Consider the following 17,189-nt stretch of genomic DNA (forward strand, 5'->3'; position numbering starts at 1 on the left):
TGCTGCTATAAATAATAGTTTATATATTACTAAACATATGAAAACACACACCAATCAAACAGAAGCTGAAACAGGAGTGATGAGCGACTAACAGCTGAACCTCTGCCGTCCTCCCCAAGCAAGTCCTTTGGCTTACTCAGCAACATGACCTCTGTCCTCTACTTACATTTCTCACTGAACCTGTACCAGTACTTCATAAATAAAATCAGCTTGAACTCGGAGAAGGAGCTCACCTTTAGGCAGGTCCTCCCCAGTGTGACACAGTGAATAAGGTGGTGCAATGGCTCGATCTCCCTTTTCGTTACAAGGAAACCCAGGATAGAGTGGGTCTTGGTAAAGGCTCAGTGTCTGAGGCAAAGGCATCAAGGGCTGGTTAACGGCCTGTATTGACACAGGAACTGGAGAGGGTGTTAAATGAGCTTGGGACACAACAGAATCAGGTCCAGTGGTCAGAGTCTGTGTCACTGACAGAACAGGAATTTGAGCAGGGACACCTACAAAAGAAAGGGAAAGGAATCAAAAGCTATAAAGAGGTAAAAATAATTCTCTACAAATATAAGTTTACATTAAGCTAAAAGGCGAAGAATGCTATAAAACTGTACAGCTAGTAAAACGGTGTGTGTTTAAGCAATCTAAAGAAGTACTAACGTCAACCAAACACGCTCCTGGACACAAAGGAGGAAGTAAGCGCCCAGAAAACAAGCTTTGAGTCAGTATCTTCTAATAACAGCTCTTACGAACAAGACACGGAGCCTGGCAGAGAGCTGGCCCACGGGGGTGAACACTGCGCTGCCAGCACTGGGCAAGCAGAGCTCACACAGCTGCCCCCGAGACTGTGAGGGCGCACGTCACACGAGCACCGCAGGCAGCTGGGAGCAGAGCAGGGCTCTGGGGGGCTCCACACGCCTAATCCCGCTCGGAGGGCAAGCTCACACTCAAGAATTTCAAGACCTGGAAGGCTTTTGCTGGTGGATTCACCGAACTTTTAAAATTTTTATCTAACCTGTTGGTCCAAAAGTTGTAGGTTCACTTGGCCAGGCTGGCACAGTGGCTGGTAAAGAAGGCACGGCAGGAGTTAGATGTACCTCTGGAGACACTAGAAGGGGAGCTGGATTGGACAGACACACATGTTCTGCTGGCTTCTTCAAGAAGAGGGGGTGGAAAAAGACGAGAGTTCATTTTGCTTAACACTAATTCAACCACCACAGGTACCTTGAGTTGCCTGCCTTTTACACACAACTGTGGTTTCTACATACATGGTCTTTCTTCTGGTCTTCGAAATGAAAGAAAAAAACACAGTAGCTGAAAACTCCATACTAACAAATGTGATCCTAACCAGTGATTTGCCCACCAAAAGTCAGAGAAGTCACTGGCAGGGTTAGAAACAAACTACAAAGCAACCTGAACACAATGCTCTTAAGGCAAGAAAGCAAAATCACTGAAATCACCCTGAAATTCATGAGTTTAGAAGCTCCTCACACAAAGACTTAGCATAAAACTGTACACTTTCCACCTGACACGAAGGATGTAACTGAAAGGCAAAGGACAAGAACTTTCTCTGCTCCTGTATTAGATCAAGAACCAAAATCATCTGCTAGAACTCAGGTTCCTTCATCATTCAATCTGTAAATTGGTGGTACTGCACTTTAGATGTTTATTTTTCTAATCTCTTCAATCATTACATTCCCTCCCTTCTATGAAATAACTGTTAAGCATGCAGAGTTGTCTAACTCTTTTTTAAAGTTTTGAAATAAAACAGAAATTCATAATTTCCCTTCAAAAATCTCATATTCAAGCCAACTCACCACAAAGGCAACACAAGGTGCCAGATACAAACTTATTCAAAATCAATTCAGAAGAATGGCTTCTATGTCCAGACAATGGTGATTATAAAAATAACATTCCATTAAAACTTGAGAACATTCTAGACTAACCAAGAACAGAATGAGAGAAAAATCATAATTGTATTCCAAATTATGTAACTAGATAGAGTAAATTCTCCCATTTCCTGTATTTTCTGTTTTTTAATGATGGCAGTAAGAGTTAAGAAATCCAGGGAATGGAGCATTCAATGTCAAATGCTACAATGTACTTACTTGTTCTGTAGGAGGTGGGCACTCTAATTTCTTTGACGGTGATGTAATTCTTGAACATTTATCATTGCTAATATTCTTTGGAAGCACCAAAAAAAAAAAAAAAAAAGCACACTTTTGCATTTCAAAGACCCACATTCTGGGGTAACATGGCCGCCTTTACAGCCCACCCTACTCGCACCTGCCTGAACCCTCTGACGACCAACTACTCTTTTCCACTGTACCTGGGCTCCAACAGGTAGGGGATTTTGCCTCCACATCTTCATCACATCAGACTACTGGGCAGTTTTTATCGGGGGCATGGTTTCAAAACAGCACTTTTCCCTTACAAATCTCAATCTACTATAGAGTAATGGAAAGTAAAAGCTAAGCTATGTTCCACCAATTCAGACAGGTCATTGTAAGGTACCCTTGAAGAAACGGTTATAATTTGTGAGTGAATTCTCCTCAAGCACTGTAATTTTTTCTCAATTTTCTTCTGCTTTTCTACTTCCCTAACACTTTGTTATAAAATGATGAAATCATCTCCATCTCCTTCTACACTATCACAATGTTAAGGAAAAAGAAAGAGACGCAATTAGTATTTAAAACGTTTACCTCCAGTGTGCCTGGCTCGGGCTTTTTATCCAAGGGAATATGTCCATGGACAGAGTCTATAACAGATCAGAATAAAAAAGACGGCATCATTCGCTAGTTAGGTGTGAAGACACAACAATAAAACGTGAAGACAGAGAAAGCCAAAAGTACCATTTGAACCATGTTTAGTCAGTGGATAATAGAGTTTTCAGAATAACACAATGTGCTTTATGTAGCTTGAGTCAATGATTCTCTACAACAGTGAGACGTGACAGTACATTGCTTAAGCATTTAAAAAGTAAGTTCTTTTCCCCACGTCTGACTTTAAGCCAGAAACAGATCTCTCGCATCTGCTTTCAAATGATGAAATAACATACCTTTATCTTTTCTTTCTTCGGTGTCCATTCTCCGCCTGCTTCCTTTTCTATCGCTTCCATGTGATGATTTTCTCTGGACGCCTGGGTTGCTACCCTGAGAAGCTGACTGGCTGACTGATGAGCTCTTAAAATAAACAAAACCCAACACTTTGGGTTAGAGATTTACTCACAAATATATGAACAAAATCTTCTAATTAACCTTATTCTTCATACATCTAACTAAAACTCTCAAAATTCATAGCCCTGTATCTTTATACTTCCCAAACTACAAAAAAATAGGACCTAAGGTTCATATTACATACTCTATAGTAATCAGCTTACTAATAAGGTAATCAGACGCTTTGGTCTAAATTAGTACGACGACTTCTTCGTATGCCCATACTTCAGGAAGCCACCCTGACCAAACCTTCACTTTGCAACTTACACTTCCATTCTCTGCACAAAGAATAGCACCCTTCATACCAACCTTCAAAAGCAGCCATAGCTGAGCCACAGCCCTTGGTGGGGGAGAAACACCCAAGTGCAAACGGGCAGATACAGTGCACTAGGACGCTTACCACTGACACGCTACTGTCAGCAAATCTCCCAAGCTCCACGTGAGCTCCAACTTCTAACTGGTGAAACATGGGGATTGGAATAAGCCTGGCTTCTCAGCTAAATCACCACTGAAGGTCTCTCCTCTTCTAGCATCTGTGAGTAAGTGCTGCACACGGCTGAGAAGAGGACTTCAGCCCTCTGTGGCAGGCGTTTTCTACAAGACAAACCTGAGTCGCTATCAAGTCCAAGACAGGATCAAATGCCTGTTTAAAGACAATGAGTACGAAGACCCCATTTTAACAATCAAAACATTTCACAATCTATTCCCACATTACAGTAGTTGTTTCTCCCCATTCACTAACTGAAAAGAGGACAAAAAGCTGTGAGTAGAAACTTAAATGATTTGTAGTTTTTTTATTTTCTAAATATTATGGAAAAATAACATATCACAGAGATAAATATACTGAGACTAAAGACCATGCCTAATTCACATATGAATTTGGGCATTTCTTCCAGTAATTCCTAAACTCCAATCCCTGTGCCAGACTGAACTATATATATACTGTTCCAGGTCAGCTGTTTTCAACTGAGCATCTCATACCTCTAAAGGATCCAATGGAGGCCAGAGTACAAAAAATTGAGTGTGTGGGGCTTTAATGTTTTATACTGGTATAAATATATATACCTGTATACATATTATACATATTGAGATAGATAGATATATATATATATATATATATATATACGCCAATATATGTATCATACATAATATATATATATTGGGTAGCATCCTGTAACATTCCATTTTGTTTGTTTAACCCACTGTTAAGAAAGCGTTCCAACCACCACTCTCCATCACAGGTCATTCGGTATCACTTACCGATATTTCAGACCATAGGCACAGCGCGCCCAGTGCCCCCAAACTCAAGTAGCTAACCCTTGCCCCGTGCTGCCAATGACCCCTCCTCACACAGCATTTACTTCACTCTGCACAAGACCTGTTCTCCCTTCTGACTCCCCCAAAAGAAGTAAGAAACGTAAAGGTAGGGAGCACTTGTCTCATCAGAGAAGCATCCATCACAGCCCAGCATCTGACACAGGGAGCAAGGGCAAAGCCACAGGGCTGCATGTACCACCACCTCCAACAGTGACCGCTCTGAACAACAACTCTTATTTGTATGTACTAGGTTAATCTTGTCCTGGTATGTTTAATAAGCAACACTGAAAAGAGTTTCCCGGTTTTACAGATGTATCTCGTTAACTGAATCACGAACCTCTGCTGCTTAGGGAAAGTTACTGGTTTTTGCTAGCAAAAAACAAACGAGTTTCGGTTCAAAAGAAAATACTAGGGATTCCCTGGTGGCGCAGTGGTTAAGAATCCGCCTGCCAGTGCAGGGGACACGGGTTCAAGCCCTGGGCTAGGAAGATTCCCACATGTCGCAGAGCAACTAAGCTCGCGAGCCACAACTATTGAGCCCGCAAGCCACAACTACTGAAGCCTGTGTGCCTGGAGCCTGTGCTCCGCAACAAGAGAAGCCACCGCACAGAAACGAAGAGTTGCCCCCGCTCACCGCAACTAGAGAAAGCCCACGTGCAGCAACAAAGACCCAACGCAGCCAAAAATAAAATAAATTAAAAAAAAAAGAGAGAATACTAAACTTAAAGTGAGATAACCAATTTATTACTTGCCTCAACTCTGCCACCAACTAGAAATATCTTTAGACCTCACCTTAATCATGAAGATGAAAAGGAGGGGTAGCTGCATAATCACCAAGGTATCTTTCAGTTTAAAAACTATTAGTCTACCATTTAAAACTATGGCTTAATACAAAAACTATATTAAGGAAGACTTCTGAAGGATAACTTTTAAAATCCCTTTTTATATACATACGGAGAGGGCTGGGAAAGCCTGTTCATCCCTGTTCTGAATCTCATAGAGTAAACGAGATTCTTCTATAGCTTGCTTCTCTCTGCGCTCTTCTGGAGAGAGGCCGAAATAGTTAGATTCTCGAGTCGTGGCATCGAAATCCTCAGCTCTCTCACGATCAGGTTTCCTGTCAAATAAAACATTCTTGTCATGAAAAAAAAAAAAAAGACAAAATGTACTGAGTACCTAAAATAATACAAAACAACGCTTTTAGCAATTCAAATATTTGACCAGTTTAGCTACACTGTGACATTACAGAACTTTTAGCTGCCTGATTAATAAATGTTTAGGAAACAGAAGTCCCTGGAGCATTAGGCTACATTTCAGAGTCAAGAAGACAAACTTAAAATAGGGTGGAAAGAAAAGAAATATATAACTCACTTCCAAGTGATACAGGAATCACTGAGATTTTTCTTTTCATCAGGGCATAAATGTAAGCACTGTATATTTCTTTACGCCATATTCCAATACTTTCATAAGAATTCTCTTTCAAAAGAAAGGGAAAGTTAGGCCTCAAAAGCACTCTAGTGCTTTTAGGTTTAGGTTTTAGTTAGTTTAGGCCTCAAAAGCACTCTAATTTTCTGTTCTAAGTAAAGGACAACGTTCAAAGAGACACCACGACCATCTTCCTGCTTTTTAAAGACACTACCAAGGGAGGATGAAAGGTGAAAAGAAGAAAAACATGCACCAGGCTAGATACTAACTACGATAAGACTGCTGTCATTTCAATAAGTTTGGTCAAAGAAGGAGACAAAAAAATGCATGAATAGAGTCCAGTAGCCTATAACATAACCCTAACATTTTTATATGAATTAAAATTATTATAGGCAATATAAATACTATTTCTACACTGTGTCTAATAGTTCCACAACAGTGGGAAATGAAAACCCAAAGCCAACAGGGAAAATATATTGACGAGACGCAGCTCCCTAAAAAGAGCGGGCAGGACACAACTGATACCATCTGATTCTCCGACCTCTGAAATAAAGAACGGCCATTTCATGTCCTCAGTCCCACTTAAAATCACATCCTAATTCCAATGGGGCACACGTCAACCCCAGAGTATTAGGGAAAAAAACAGGGGAGCAAACCTGCACCCTCAATCTTAGACCAGTCCTTCTCAAACCCCAGTGGTGAAAGACTCCAAAGATGACTCAGCTAGTGCCAGGAGTCTCCAGAAAGTCAATACTCCCTAACCTCTGCGCCCCATCACCCGAAGCCCACATCTCACCCTCACGCGCCACAGAGAACCTTTCCCCTCCTGAGCCTAGCGGGAGGGGAAATATTCAGCATGGATACGTCTATCATTTTCGGCACCTGCATGATGAAAGCATACATGGCAATCCTGCTTGGTTTTTGTTACACTTTGTTTTCTCCAAAGGAAGAGACAATATCAATGAGAAAGAAATTGAAAAAGCGAGCGGTCATGAAGGTCTCATGCCCAACATCACTGCTCTTTTTATTCGATAATGAGAATCCCAAACTAATGTGTTAAGTATTAGAAATGAAGTCAAAATTCTAATGGACTTAAATCAACTGGAGTGTTAGCTATAAAATTCTAAATTTTGACTAGAATTTTTTAGAATCTTACTTTAAATATTCAACCATCAGCAGTCTCTAAATTTAAGACACTAGTAAGATTCATTCTCACTCCCACAGGCTAGAAGGCGTACTAACTGCGAGTACAACTACGTTCGTACATAATCAATCACAGTGCCAAAAATTCTCCAAAGCTTTATGTCTATGTACCCTCCACTGCCTTCTGCCATCGAGTGTTTTATACACCAAGTAACAGGTAGCTAACACATAAACAAGAAAAGGACCGCGTCCGTCTGATCACTCTGATTCCTAAGAGACTGGACAAAACACTAGAAACACTCTGGATAAAAATTCAGTTTGTGGTAGACAAAAGTGTATTTAAATTAGCCATTTGGTAGTCTGTGTATGTTCTTTTTTTAAAACTTTAAGACATTAAAGAGTATCCTCTGTTCAAGAGAAAAAAAGGCTCTTCTAGTCTACTAAAAAATGAGAATTTTATTAAAAAAAAAAAAAAATCTCATTTCTGTCCATGACCTTCCTATACTGACTTCACATTTTTAGGTTTCCAAAGCTAATATTCAAAGTAAGTTAGTCCTCTTAGGTACCTTGCCTGTACTGGGTAAGATACCACCAGACGCTAGTGGAGTCTGGTCAATGTCCGCACATCAGACTTCAGCCGCAACTAGGTGATTTAGCGACATAAGTATTATCTGCTGGGGGAGGCTAACCCACCGTGGGCCCCGAATGCCCCTGCACATCGTTGCTGGGTGTGCCAAGAACACACGGCCCTGATTACTCTGTACCCAGGCCATTTCTCAGGGTTCTGTATCTAGTGACCACCCTTGAGGGATGAGGGAATTCTTTCTTATGGTTGATTTTTAATCATCTGTTCTCATTAGAACTTATGGATAACTGGATTATGAATACATATGTACTTTTTACGCACATATTAGCATCCCTTCAAGGATACACAAGAATCTGTTAACACTGGATGCCTCTGCAGAGGAAGCTAGACAACTGGGACAACAGGGATACGAAGGAGAATTATCAGAACAAACTTCTCAGTGTTTTGGATTTCCAACAGTATCAATTAATTTGCTATCCTGAACAGTTGGCTCAATTAAAAAGAAAACTGTAATGGATGTGAAGTACTGGTGTTTGTTATGAATTGAATTGCATCTCCCAAAAAAGATACGTTCAAGTCCTGACCCCTCGTATCTGTGCATGTGACTTTATAAATAGGGTCTCTGCAGAAGTAATCCCATTAAGATGAGATCATTGCTGAGTAGGGTGGGCCCTAAACCCACTATAACTGGTTCCTTACTGGAAGAGACACAGACACCCAGGGAGAACACCACGTGATGATGCAGGCAGAGACTGGAGTGATACATCTACAAGCCAAGGAACGCGAAGGACTGTGGACAACACCAGAAGTAGGAGAGGCCTGGGACAGACTCTCCCCTAGAACCTTCAGAGAGGGCACAGCCCTACTGATACCTTGATTTCAGACTTGCAACCTCCAGGACTGTAAGAGAATACACTGCTGTGGCTTTAAGCCAGTCTGTGGTACTATGCTGCCACAGCCCCAGGAAACTACACAGTATTGGTACCATGTCAGCCTAAGAACCTACAACTCTGTCTTAAAGATGTTACATAAACTGTCTTTAATGACAAAATGTTAAGTACGTTCCCAAGAAAAGGGAATGCCCAAATGCCAACAATAAAGAAACTGAAGACCAGAGCTTAGCAAGCACATAAGCAGGTGCTACCGCTGTTCAGATGATCGGGGAGATCAAGCTCGGACGGGGACGGTGAGCCACAAGCACCCACAGGAGACGTGGCCAAGTTCACAGGAAGAGGACAGCCTCCACTTAAGGCACACCTTCTCAAATAAAGCTCCTCCAGAGAATATAAGCTACTCTATAGCTCCATAAGCTACTCCAAGGAAGGGCAGATCAGGGAAAAATTTAAATCCACGGCACAGGAAACTATGACCCTGAAGTTCATCTGCCTCTGCATAGTCAGTCAGAATGCTGGTAATTCATGATCACAGCAACCTGTTCAGTATTAGACACATTACAACAAACAATCCAAACTTGTCGGAACAAAGTAGGCTGACCATTCTGGTTGATTTAAGTTGCTATATAAAGGGGACTACCCTCACCCTGCAAGGAATTAGGGCTGCCGTTTGGAATTCAGTATTTAACACATTACAAGCTACCGGAAAACTCTGAGGTGCCAGGTTACGATCTAAATCATTTGAAAAAAGTTATTCACAAACAAAGATGTCTGACCCTACCAAATTACTTTGATTTGTTTAAACAGAGTTTAAACACGTTATTCTATCAACAATGCTTTTAATGTCACGCTGTAGACAAATATACGAACAAAAACTGTAACTTTTTAAAAGCACGTGACACAGAGAGTAAAAGAGATGCTTCTCACTTAGTTTCTAGCTCTCCTGCCTTCGGGACGGTTACCTCGTGGCCTGTGTGGGTGTCCTGCTCAGACTCCTGTGCTCACCGGAGGGCTTCTGAGACTGCGGCGCTGCAGAGTGGCTAGGGGGCACGCGCTGCCTCAGCCCCGGAGGGTGCTGCAGGCGAGGTGGCAGCGCGGGCGGGGCTTTGCCTGGCTTCGCCGGGGCCTTGGGCCCTCTGTAGTCCGCATCTGTGGCAAGAGCCAAACTGCCTCGTAATCTTCCCATTATGGACGCCCCCAAGCACCGTCCCCTCCCCAAAGAAAGGGTAACCTGGCGTGCTCCTACCACAATGGAAATTCTGTCCGGAAGGAGGTTTTTTCATCTTCTTCCCTGCCACCGTGTTCCAGCTTTCTGAGGAAGGCGGTCTGAGGTTCTTCGGGGAGAGTCTTTAAAAAGAAGGAAAAGACTTGCAGTAATTTATCGTGCTCCCCCAAGACTATCCACTTAAGTATTCTGCATAAATATTTTACTTTCAGTTTACCTAAGAGTTCCCAGGTTTAGTTCTTATATTAAAAACACATTAAAGTACAAAGCATTTAGCAACCCAGATGTAACTCTAATCAAATAAGATGACATAAATCAAAAGCACATTTTCTAACCTACAAGGACAGAAGACTAAAAGGCCGTAATCAAAACCTAAGCAAAAGATTAGATAAAGAAGGAAAGACTATTACTCTGTGAGATGTGATGAAAGTACTGTAGCTAAGGATGGGGAAGGGAGGAGTCTTTACTGTGTTAGAGACACACAGAGGCATCTATGTGTCTATGAGAAATGGTGTGATGTTTGGGATTTGCTTTCAAATATTCCAATTCCACTCGCATCTTTTTTAAAGGGGTTAGGGAAAAGAGATTAGAAAAGACTGCCAAACCTGCTGTTAGTTGTTAAAATAGGGTGACAGTTAAATTGGGGTTCACTGGACTATCCTCCTCACATATGTGTATGTTTGAAATTTTCCACAGTAAAGTTTAGGTGTGATTTACTACCTTTTCCTCTAATAAAGGCAGCAGCAACTGAAACAAAAGTTGCTCTAAAGTAACACTGTATAATAGCAAGTATTTCACTCCTCCATCAGACAGTCATTTACTGAAGACTGCAAGCAAGGCAGCAATGAATGAAATTAGAAATGAATGTGGTCCCTGTCCTCCAAAGTCCCCACTTCACAGCTACAATACAGTTAATTTTCCAAATCGCCTTAGTGAAGAATGGCACATTTTCAACAGTAAGCAACAAAACAAATATTTTTTATTTAAACTACCTTAACACGGATAACACTAAATTTGAACTCAAACTATTTTTCTACAAGATCTAGACAAATATATTTCTCTACACACAGGCAATACATTTAACTGAATTTGCAAATACACAGGGATATTTAGAAATGCTGACGATTACATTAGGCTAAGTGGAAGAGACGGTGAATGAACACCTTAGCTGAAGAGCAGTACATACTTCTTTCCAAGTTCTTCGACCAAAACTGGCCCGTTCTCAGAGTGAACCCCTTGAAAGTCTGCATTAGAAAATTTTCCATTGTGATCCAACCTAACCTGTTGAACGATGCCACAAAGAAAAATCAGTCACCTGATTCTTTCACATCAACCATCAGTTTTTAAACTGTTATTTCATTTTCAACTGAAGAGAAAATGAACATATATAATTAAAAACAAAACAAAGTTCAAAAGGTACACAATAATATTGTCTCTGACCTCCCAGACCTATGTACCTCCATCCAAAATACTTTTGTTTACTCTTCCAAGTTTTTTCTAAATTGTCTTGGTTCTGAAGGCAGGGCTGTGGCACCACACACACCAGGATTCCAGGCCCCGCTTTTCTACTTACCAGCAATATGACCTTGGGCAAGTGACTTATCTCATGCTTCAGTGTCCTCGTATGTAAGATGGGGCTAATTATAGTACCTACATCACAGGACGCATGGAGGTGGAATGAGGTACACATGGTATATATAAAGGACACCAGCCTGCACACAGCAACCACTCAACAAAGGAGGAAAACTATTATTAAAATCACTATTGTCTCCTCACTTTTCCAATATTTAAAATATTGTCACACGTACATGTGGCCTTTTTCTCCCTAAAAACAGATCCGTCATCTCTTCTCTGACATACGATTGGTTGTTACACAACAGCAAATGCTAACAGGAGGATAAGCCTTTAGGTCTCCTCCTGCAGTCAAACGGCGCACCCAGCACAGGGCACCGCTAACCACTGCGCCGGGAGCCTGGCGGACACGGCCCTGCGTGAAGCCACGTCCTCCTATCAGTACAGTTGGCCCTCGGCATCCGCGGGGGACGGGTTCCAGAACCCCTGGATGCTCGACTCCCTTACGTAAAATGGCACAGTATAGTCAGCCCTCCACACCCAGACGCAGAGGAACGGCCAACTGTGGATCAAAGTCCTCAAGCCGAGGTTTCGTCCTTCAGTCACAGCAGGACACTGCTTTCCTCTCTTCCAGAGTTTAAGAATAAAAAATACTTTTCTGAAGTTAGTTTTTATTAAAAGTTTAAACTACATTTACAAGCTTGCTTGAGTAAATAAAAGTCACCTTTGAGTCGCAGCAGTTTCCGTAATAAATTTCAATTAAATTTTATCCAAGTGAAATAGTCAAGTGGTAGAAATAGAAAGAAAGTACTCTAAAAAGGAAAAAATTAAAACAAGTACCTGCTTTACCATCTACCTTATCAACAGCATCTGCTTCACAAAAGCAACTGAAATCTCAAAGCAAATATGCTTGATTTAAAATAACAAGTAACATAATTTTAGCGATGCAGCATAAAACAAGCAATCTTCTCTTCTCTACTGAGTGGGGTTAGGGAGGGAGGCAGTGCCCTAAGCCCTGGCTTTACTCTTCTCTTTTGTTCTGTTCCAAGTTCCCCAAACCTCTACAGTAAAAGATTCCCCAATTCTGTTCTGTGATTAGGGCACATTTCTGACAACCCTGAAAGGAAGAACCTAAATGAATCGTATCCTCTTCTTCCTCTCCTTTCAAAATGCCCCCAAATCAGAACACTATTACAAGTTCTTAAGGTAAAGTCTGTCACTGACCTCCAGAAATAATCCTGGTCCCCCAGACACTTTTCACAAACCACTTTATCACCAAGGAAACAAGTGTTTCCTCCACAAGTCAAGAAGAAATGTTTGTCAATGGCTATTTTAAAATAGTTTTAAAAAGGCAACACTTTTTGATGAAGACCATTTTTGATGAGAACTATCTTCCAAATAACAATTAATTTTGGTGTGTGTGGGTTGTTTTTGTTTTAGAAAGAGTAATATCTTTTCATAAAGGTTTCTCCAGTCTTGGCATTATTAACACTTGGGACCAGATGATTCTTTGCTGGGGGTGCCGTCCTGTGTGTTCTAGGACATCTGGCACCATGCCTGGCCCCCACCCACTAGATACCAGTCGCACCTTCCCTGCTGTAACAGTAAGAATGTCTGCAGACATTGCTAAATGGGAGGTAGGGGTGCAAAATCACTCCACATAAGAAACACTGATCTAACACAACTTTCCCCCTTAACAATCAACAGTTTTAAGCCCAAAGCAGCAGCTTATTCAAAGTAAATGGCAAAAATGTCTCTTATTGTTCACTTTCTTATCTCAATCCAACAAAAAACTGTGTATTATCAGAATCTTCCAGGATGCCTTCCATAAACCAAATTGGCCTATAACGTCAAGTCTGAATCCATTTCAATAATTTGTCAACTGTAATGAAAATATCTAAAAATCTAAAACGTTACTGTTACTTCTTTGAAGCAAGTAATATCAAAGACTAAATTGTTTTAAAGATCATGTGATGGGACGCCATGGTTTTAGATATAGTTGACTTTGGTTAATGTATTCAAAAGCTAAATATTTATAGCTATTAAAATGTACACACAATATATTCTGAAATCCCAAATTAACAACACATCCAAACTTGAGCTGTTTTCTTGATTCCTATTACAATAAATAAAATTTCAAGTAAAATCTTCTCTTCCTCTACATAATCACTTACTTGGCATTTGTCTCCAACTTCATACTGTAAGCCAGCAGCAATGGAATAATCATGTTTTTGTTGAGCTGTAAAGAATATCAGCATTATATCAAGTTGACACAATCATTTTCAAGGGCCTCAAAGCAAATTCATGGAAAATACACAGATTTTTTAACTCACCTTGTTTAGACTTCAGCCAAATTTCATATTCCACATTTCTATAGACTGCTGGACTGAGTGACTTAAGAACCTTTCTAGACAAAGGAAGGCTAGGAGAGTTCCCATTGCTTTTCGGGTGCTAAATAAACAAAGTCAGGAAGTCCAATCAACACAGAAATGCTTTTAAAACATGTTTGAGATATGTATAAGAGTAAAATCAAATGAAGAAGAAAACTTTAAAAATTTAAGAGGTCACCAAAAAATGTCTTACTAGTAGATGATCCTGACTCTATTGAAAATGTACCAGAAAAGAGAAAAAAAATTAAGACTATAAATTTATGTACTTTCTTATATTGAAGAGGTAGTTAAAAACCATTAAATAAAAATACCTGATCACTTGACAAAGATTTAAATCCATTCACATCATTAACAGTGGTAGTTTTACTCCTACAAAGGAAGAAATACAGCCATCATTAGGAGTACAAAAATGTTTGCATGCAATTAACTTGTTCTAATGTCATATAAAATCTCAGTTATATTCCAAAAAGTCAAACCTATATATATTCCAAGGAGCTCAAACAAGTTTTAGTGTAACTGTGCGTATATACATATACATATATATGTATATATGTACATGCGTGTATGTGTGTATGTGTATATAGGTCAAAGATTTTTATCAGTAATTCTTACTGACTCAATCATCAAGAAGAGAGAAACATAAATAAACTATGAAATTTGGGTTGGTAGAATAATTGAGTTCATAAAAACATTTAATGTAAAACTTTCCTTTCAAAATACAGATGAGGCTCCATTAAACAAAATATTCCGCTACAACAGATACACAATCAGGTAAGAGTAGACACCAACTAAATAAGTAATCAGTATGTTAAATGTTGCTAAGTGCTCTGGGGGGAAAAAATTAGTCTTGAGACCTAGGATCAAACAATAAAAAATGGGATGAAAGAAGATGTCTTTTTGAATAAAGAATTAAATGGGATGAGACAGCAAACCATACGGCTATTTAGTATCGCAAGCAGAAGGGGCAGCAAGTGCAAAGACCCGGGGGTAAGCAAGAGGCTGGACAAGTTGATGGCAAGTTGAGTGGGTGATGAGGTGAGAGGCTACCTGTACTCTTCCGTTGTATAATTCCTCCTCCTTAATAAATCAATGTCTAGTCTTTAGGACAATCTCCAAATCTATATACCCTTAAATGCAGCAATATTTAAGAGACCCCAAGTATTTATAGAGTCTGGACTAAAAAAGCACCCTAATTTCTAATGCTTCAGGATTGCTCAATATGAATGTGAAAAGATCCAGGCACAGGAGCATAGTGCCTGGATATTACACACTATGCCTATCTATCTTGCCATGATTATGCAGCCTTCTTCCCTAAATGAAGCTTGGTCCTCCCTAAGCCAGACATGACACAAGTAAAAGGAAATCCTAACAATGCAAGAAAAAATTAATTAGAAAGGCTTCCATGTTCCAAGGGCTTCAGTAATATAGTATAAAAAGGAAAACTGATCATTACAATGAGCACACCACCCCTGGTAAACTTCTCCAGCTTACTAGCCTCTACTCCACACTTCTCCTACTTCACCTGCCAGCTGCCATCCCAGACCCAGCTGTTGCTAAAACTGCAGCAGCAACCAAAGGGCATCTGCTGGAAGTCCCCACACACCAAGTAAAGTTAATAAGCTACAACAAGCTAGTTATTCATTCTCCCGCAAAATTTCCCTATGCTCAATGACATGCCTTAATCATACTAGGCACCTGGAGAAAACCATGCAACAGAATCTCCATCTGTGCAAAGTTAATTAGTCTATTCTAGGATTAAACTTACAATGGCAGACCCAGATTTTAATCTGACTCATTTCTTTCTTATGTAAAAATGGTAGTCAACCAAATTTTCAATCAGGATCTACAATTTAATTCAAGAAATGCTGGGAATTACAAATAGAGATATATTTAAGTGTTTAATAAAGAATTAGATATCCTGAGGCTTAATTTCATTTTTCTCTAGTTTGACAGTATGTGACACCAAGAAGGGTACTTTCATACTCTCATACAAAAGGAATGATATACTTTTAGCTTCACCAAGAATGAAATAGGTCGGTTCTTATAAAATACAGAGTAAACTTCTTAACATCGCTGATAAAAACTAATATACGTTGGACACTCTACCTAGGAACTAGGCTGTGCATTCTACATGTTATCTCACTTAATTCTTATAAATTCTCCACTTTAAAGAAATACTAATATGTCCTCATTTTATACCTATAGAATTGAGGCTTCTTAGTGAATTTAAGTAACTTGCCCCAAGTTCAGTTAGTTGGCAGGAAGCCAGGAATGAAACCAGGTTAGGATGTCCACAGCCCAAGCTCTTAACCGCTACCCTATATGTCTTAAGTGGAAAAGAAAAATAAGCTGCAGACTCTAAGTTAAAAGGTGTTTATTCGCAACATAAACAAAGGCATTATCCAGAGCTGTTCACATACTTATACCCCAACTTGGGATTTTTATTATATAAAAAGAAAAGGAGGAGGCATTATCTAAGAAAGAAAACAATAAAAGAAAGTCAAGGAAATCAAAATGGCCGTTTTCATCACTGGATATGTAAGCAATTGACAGGTTAACCTTAAAATTTTAGAATATACACACATATAGGCAGGACCAAATCTATTTCAGAGATATGTGCATCACGATTACACAGAAATAGACGCTTAGCAAAAACAAACAAAGAAACAAACAAAATCAACTTTCAAAACAAACAGTCCTATAATAGAAATGAGATAAAATTAGTAGCAGGAAAAAAGAAACTTACTGCATAAGTTTCCATATTGCTGTATTTTAGGAATACCATAATACCTCAATATGTGAGGCTACTCCATGCAGAAACATTTACTGAACTGTTTCTTTGTATGGCACTACAAAGATATTTTAGGACTGAAATTCACTCTTACTTGCAACTGTCATCCTCTGAATCTGATATTTCACTGTTGTTTTCCTCAGCTACTTCAGAGGTGTCTAGTCCCATCAAGATTTTACTAACATCAGTTTTAAATACCTTCTCATACAACAATTCATAAAGCAGAGCTGCAATTAACAAAAGAGAGATGTTACACAATATTAACTCACTTTACGTTTTAACATACCATTGAGATTGCCCGGGCTTCCAAATCCTAACTAAATACCTGTAACACCTTATGAGCAATAACACAATTTAATCAGAAAGTTACCTAGACAGAGAGGAACTAGATGTCTGTCTTTGCAGTTAATTAGTTCAAAAATCATTATATAATATACTGACATTTTTAAAACTAACAATAGCACAAAAAGGTATCACAACTTTGAACCAAGTATGATAAAATTAAACACGCACAGTGACCGATGACTACATCCCACACACTGTGCTAAGCCTTTACACACCACCTTCACCATTTAATGCCAGCACAGTGAAATGTTCTTATTCTAACTGTACACATGAAGAAACTGAGAACTAGAGACGTCACA

The 17,189-nt window shown here is 39.7% G+C and overlaps 1 protein-coding gene across 2 annotated transcripts in view; it reads right to left on the reverse strand.

Moving 5' to 3' along the window:
• Positions 1-17,189, reverse strand: part of OTUD4 (OTU deubiquitinase 4) — a 40,674-nt gene that overhangs the window by 7,345 nt on the left and 16,140 nt on the right. The window contains exons 7-19 of one of the 2 annotated variants that reach the window (XM_082390005.1): positions 16,640-16,772; positions 14,066-14,123; positions 13,698-13,815; positions 13,539-13,603; positions 10,979-11,073; positions 9,814-9,914; positions 9,530-9,716; positions 5,475-5,637; positions 3,047-3,170; positions 2,691-2,746; positions 2,097-2,171; positions 1,004-1,142; positions 234-494 (exon numbers count right to left, since the gene is read on the reverse strand). In XM_082390005.1, coding sequence (XP_082246131.1) covers positions 234-494; positions 1,004-1,142; positions 2,097-2,171; positions 2,691-2,746; positions 3,047-3,170; positions 5,475-5,637; positions 9,530-9,716; positions 9,814-9,914; positions 10,979-11,073; positions 13,539-13,603; positions 13,698-13,815; positions 14,066-14,123; positions 16,640-16,772 — 1,575 coding nt within the window. The remainder of the gene's footprint in view (positions 1-233; positions 495-1,003; positions 1,143-2,096; positions 2,172-2,690; positions 2,747-3,046; positions 3,171-5,474; positions 5,638-9,529; positions 9,717-9,813; positions 9,915-10,978; positions 11,074-13,538; positions 13,604-13,697; positions 13,816-14,065; positions 14,124-16,639; positions 16,773-17,189) is intronic. The other variant, XM_082390006.1, reaches the window with a different exon arrangement.

Source organism: Balaenoptera borealis (genome assembly GCF_965194805.1).
Source record: "Balaenoptera borealis genome assembly, chromosome: 4".
In the NCBI taxonomy this organism is placed as follows: Eukaryota; Metazoa; Chordata; class Mammalia; order Artiodactyla; family Balaenopteridae; genus Balaenoptera; species Balaenoptera borealis.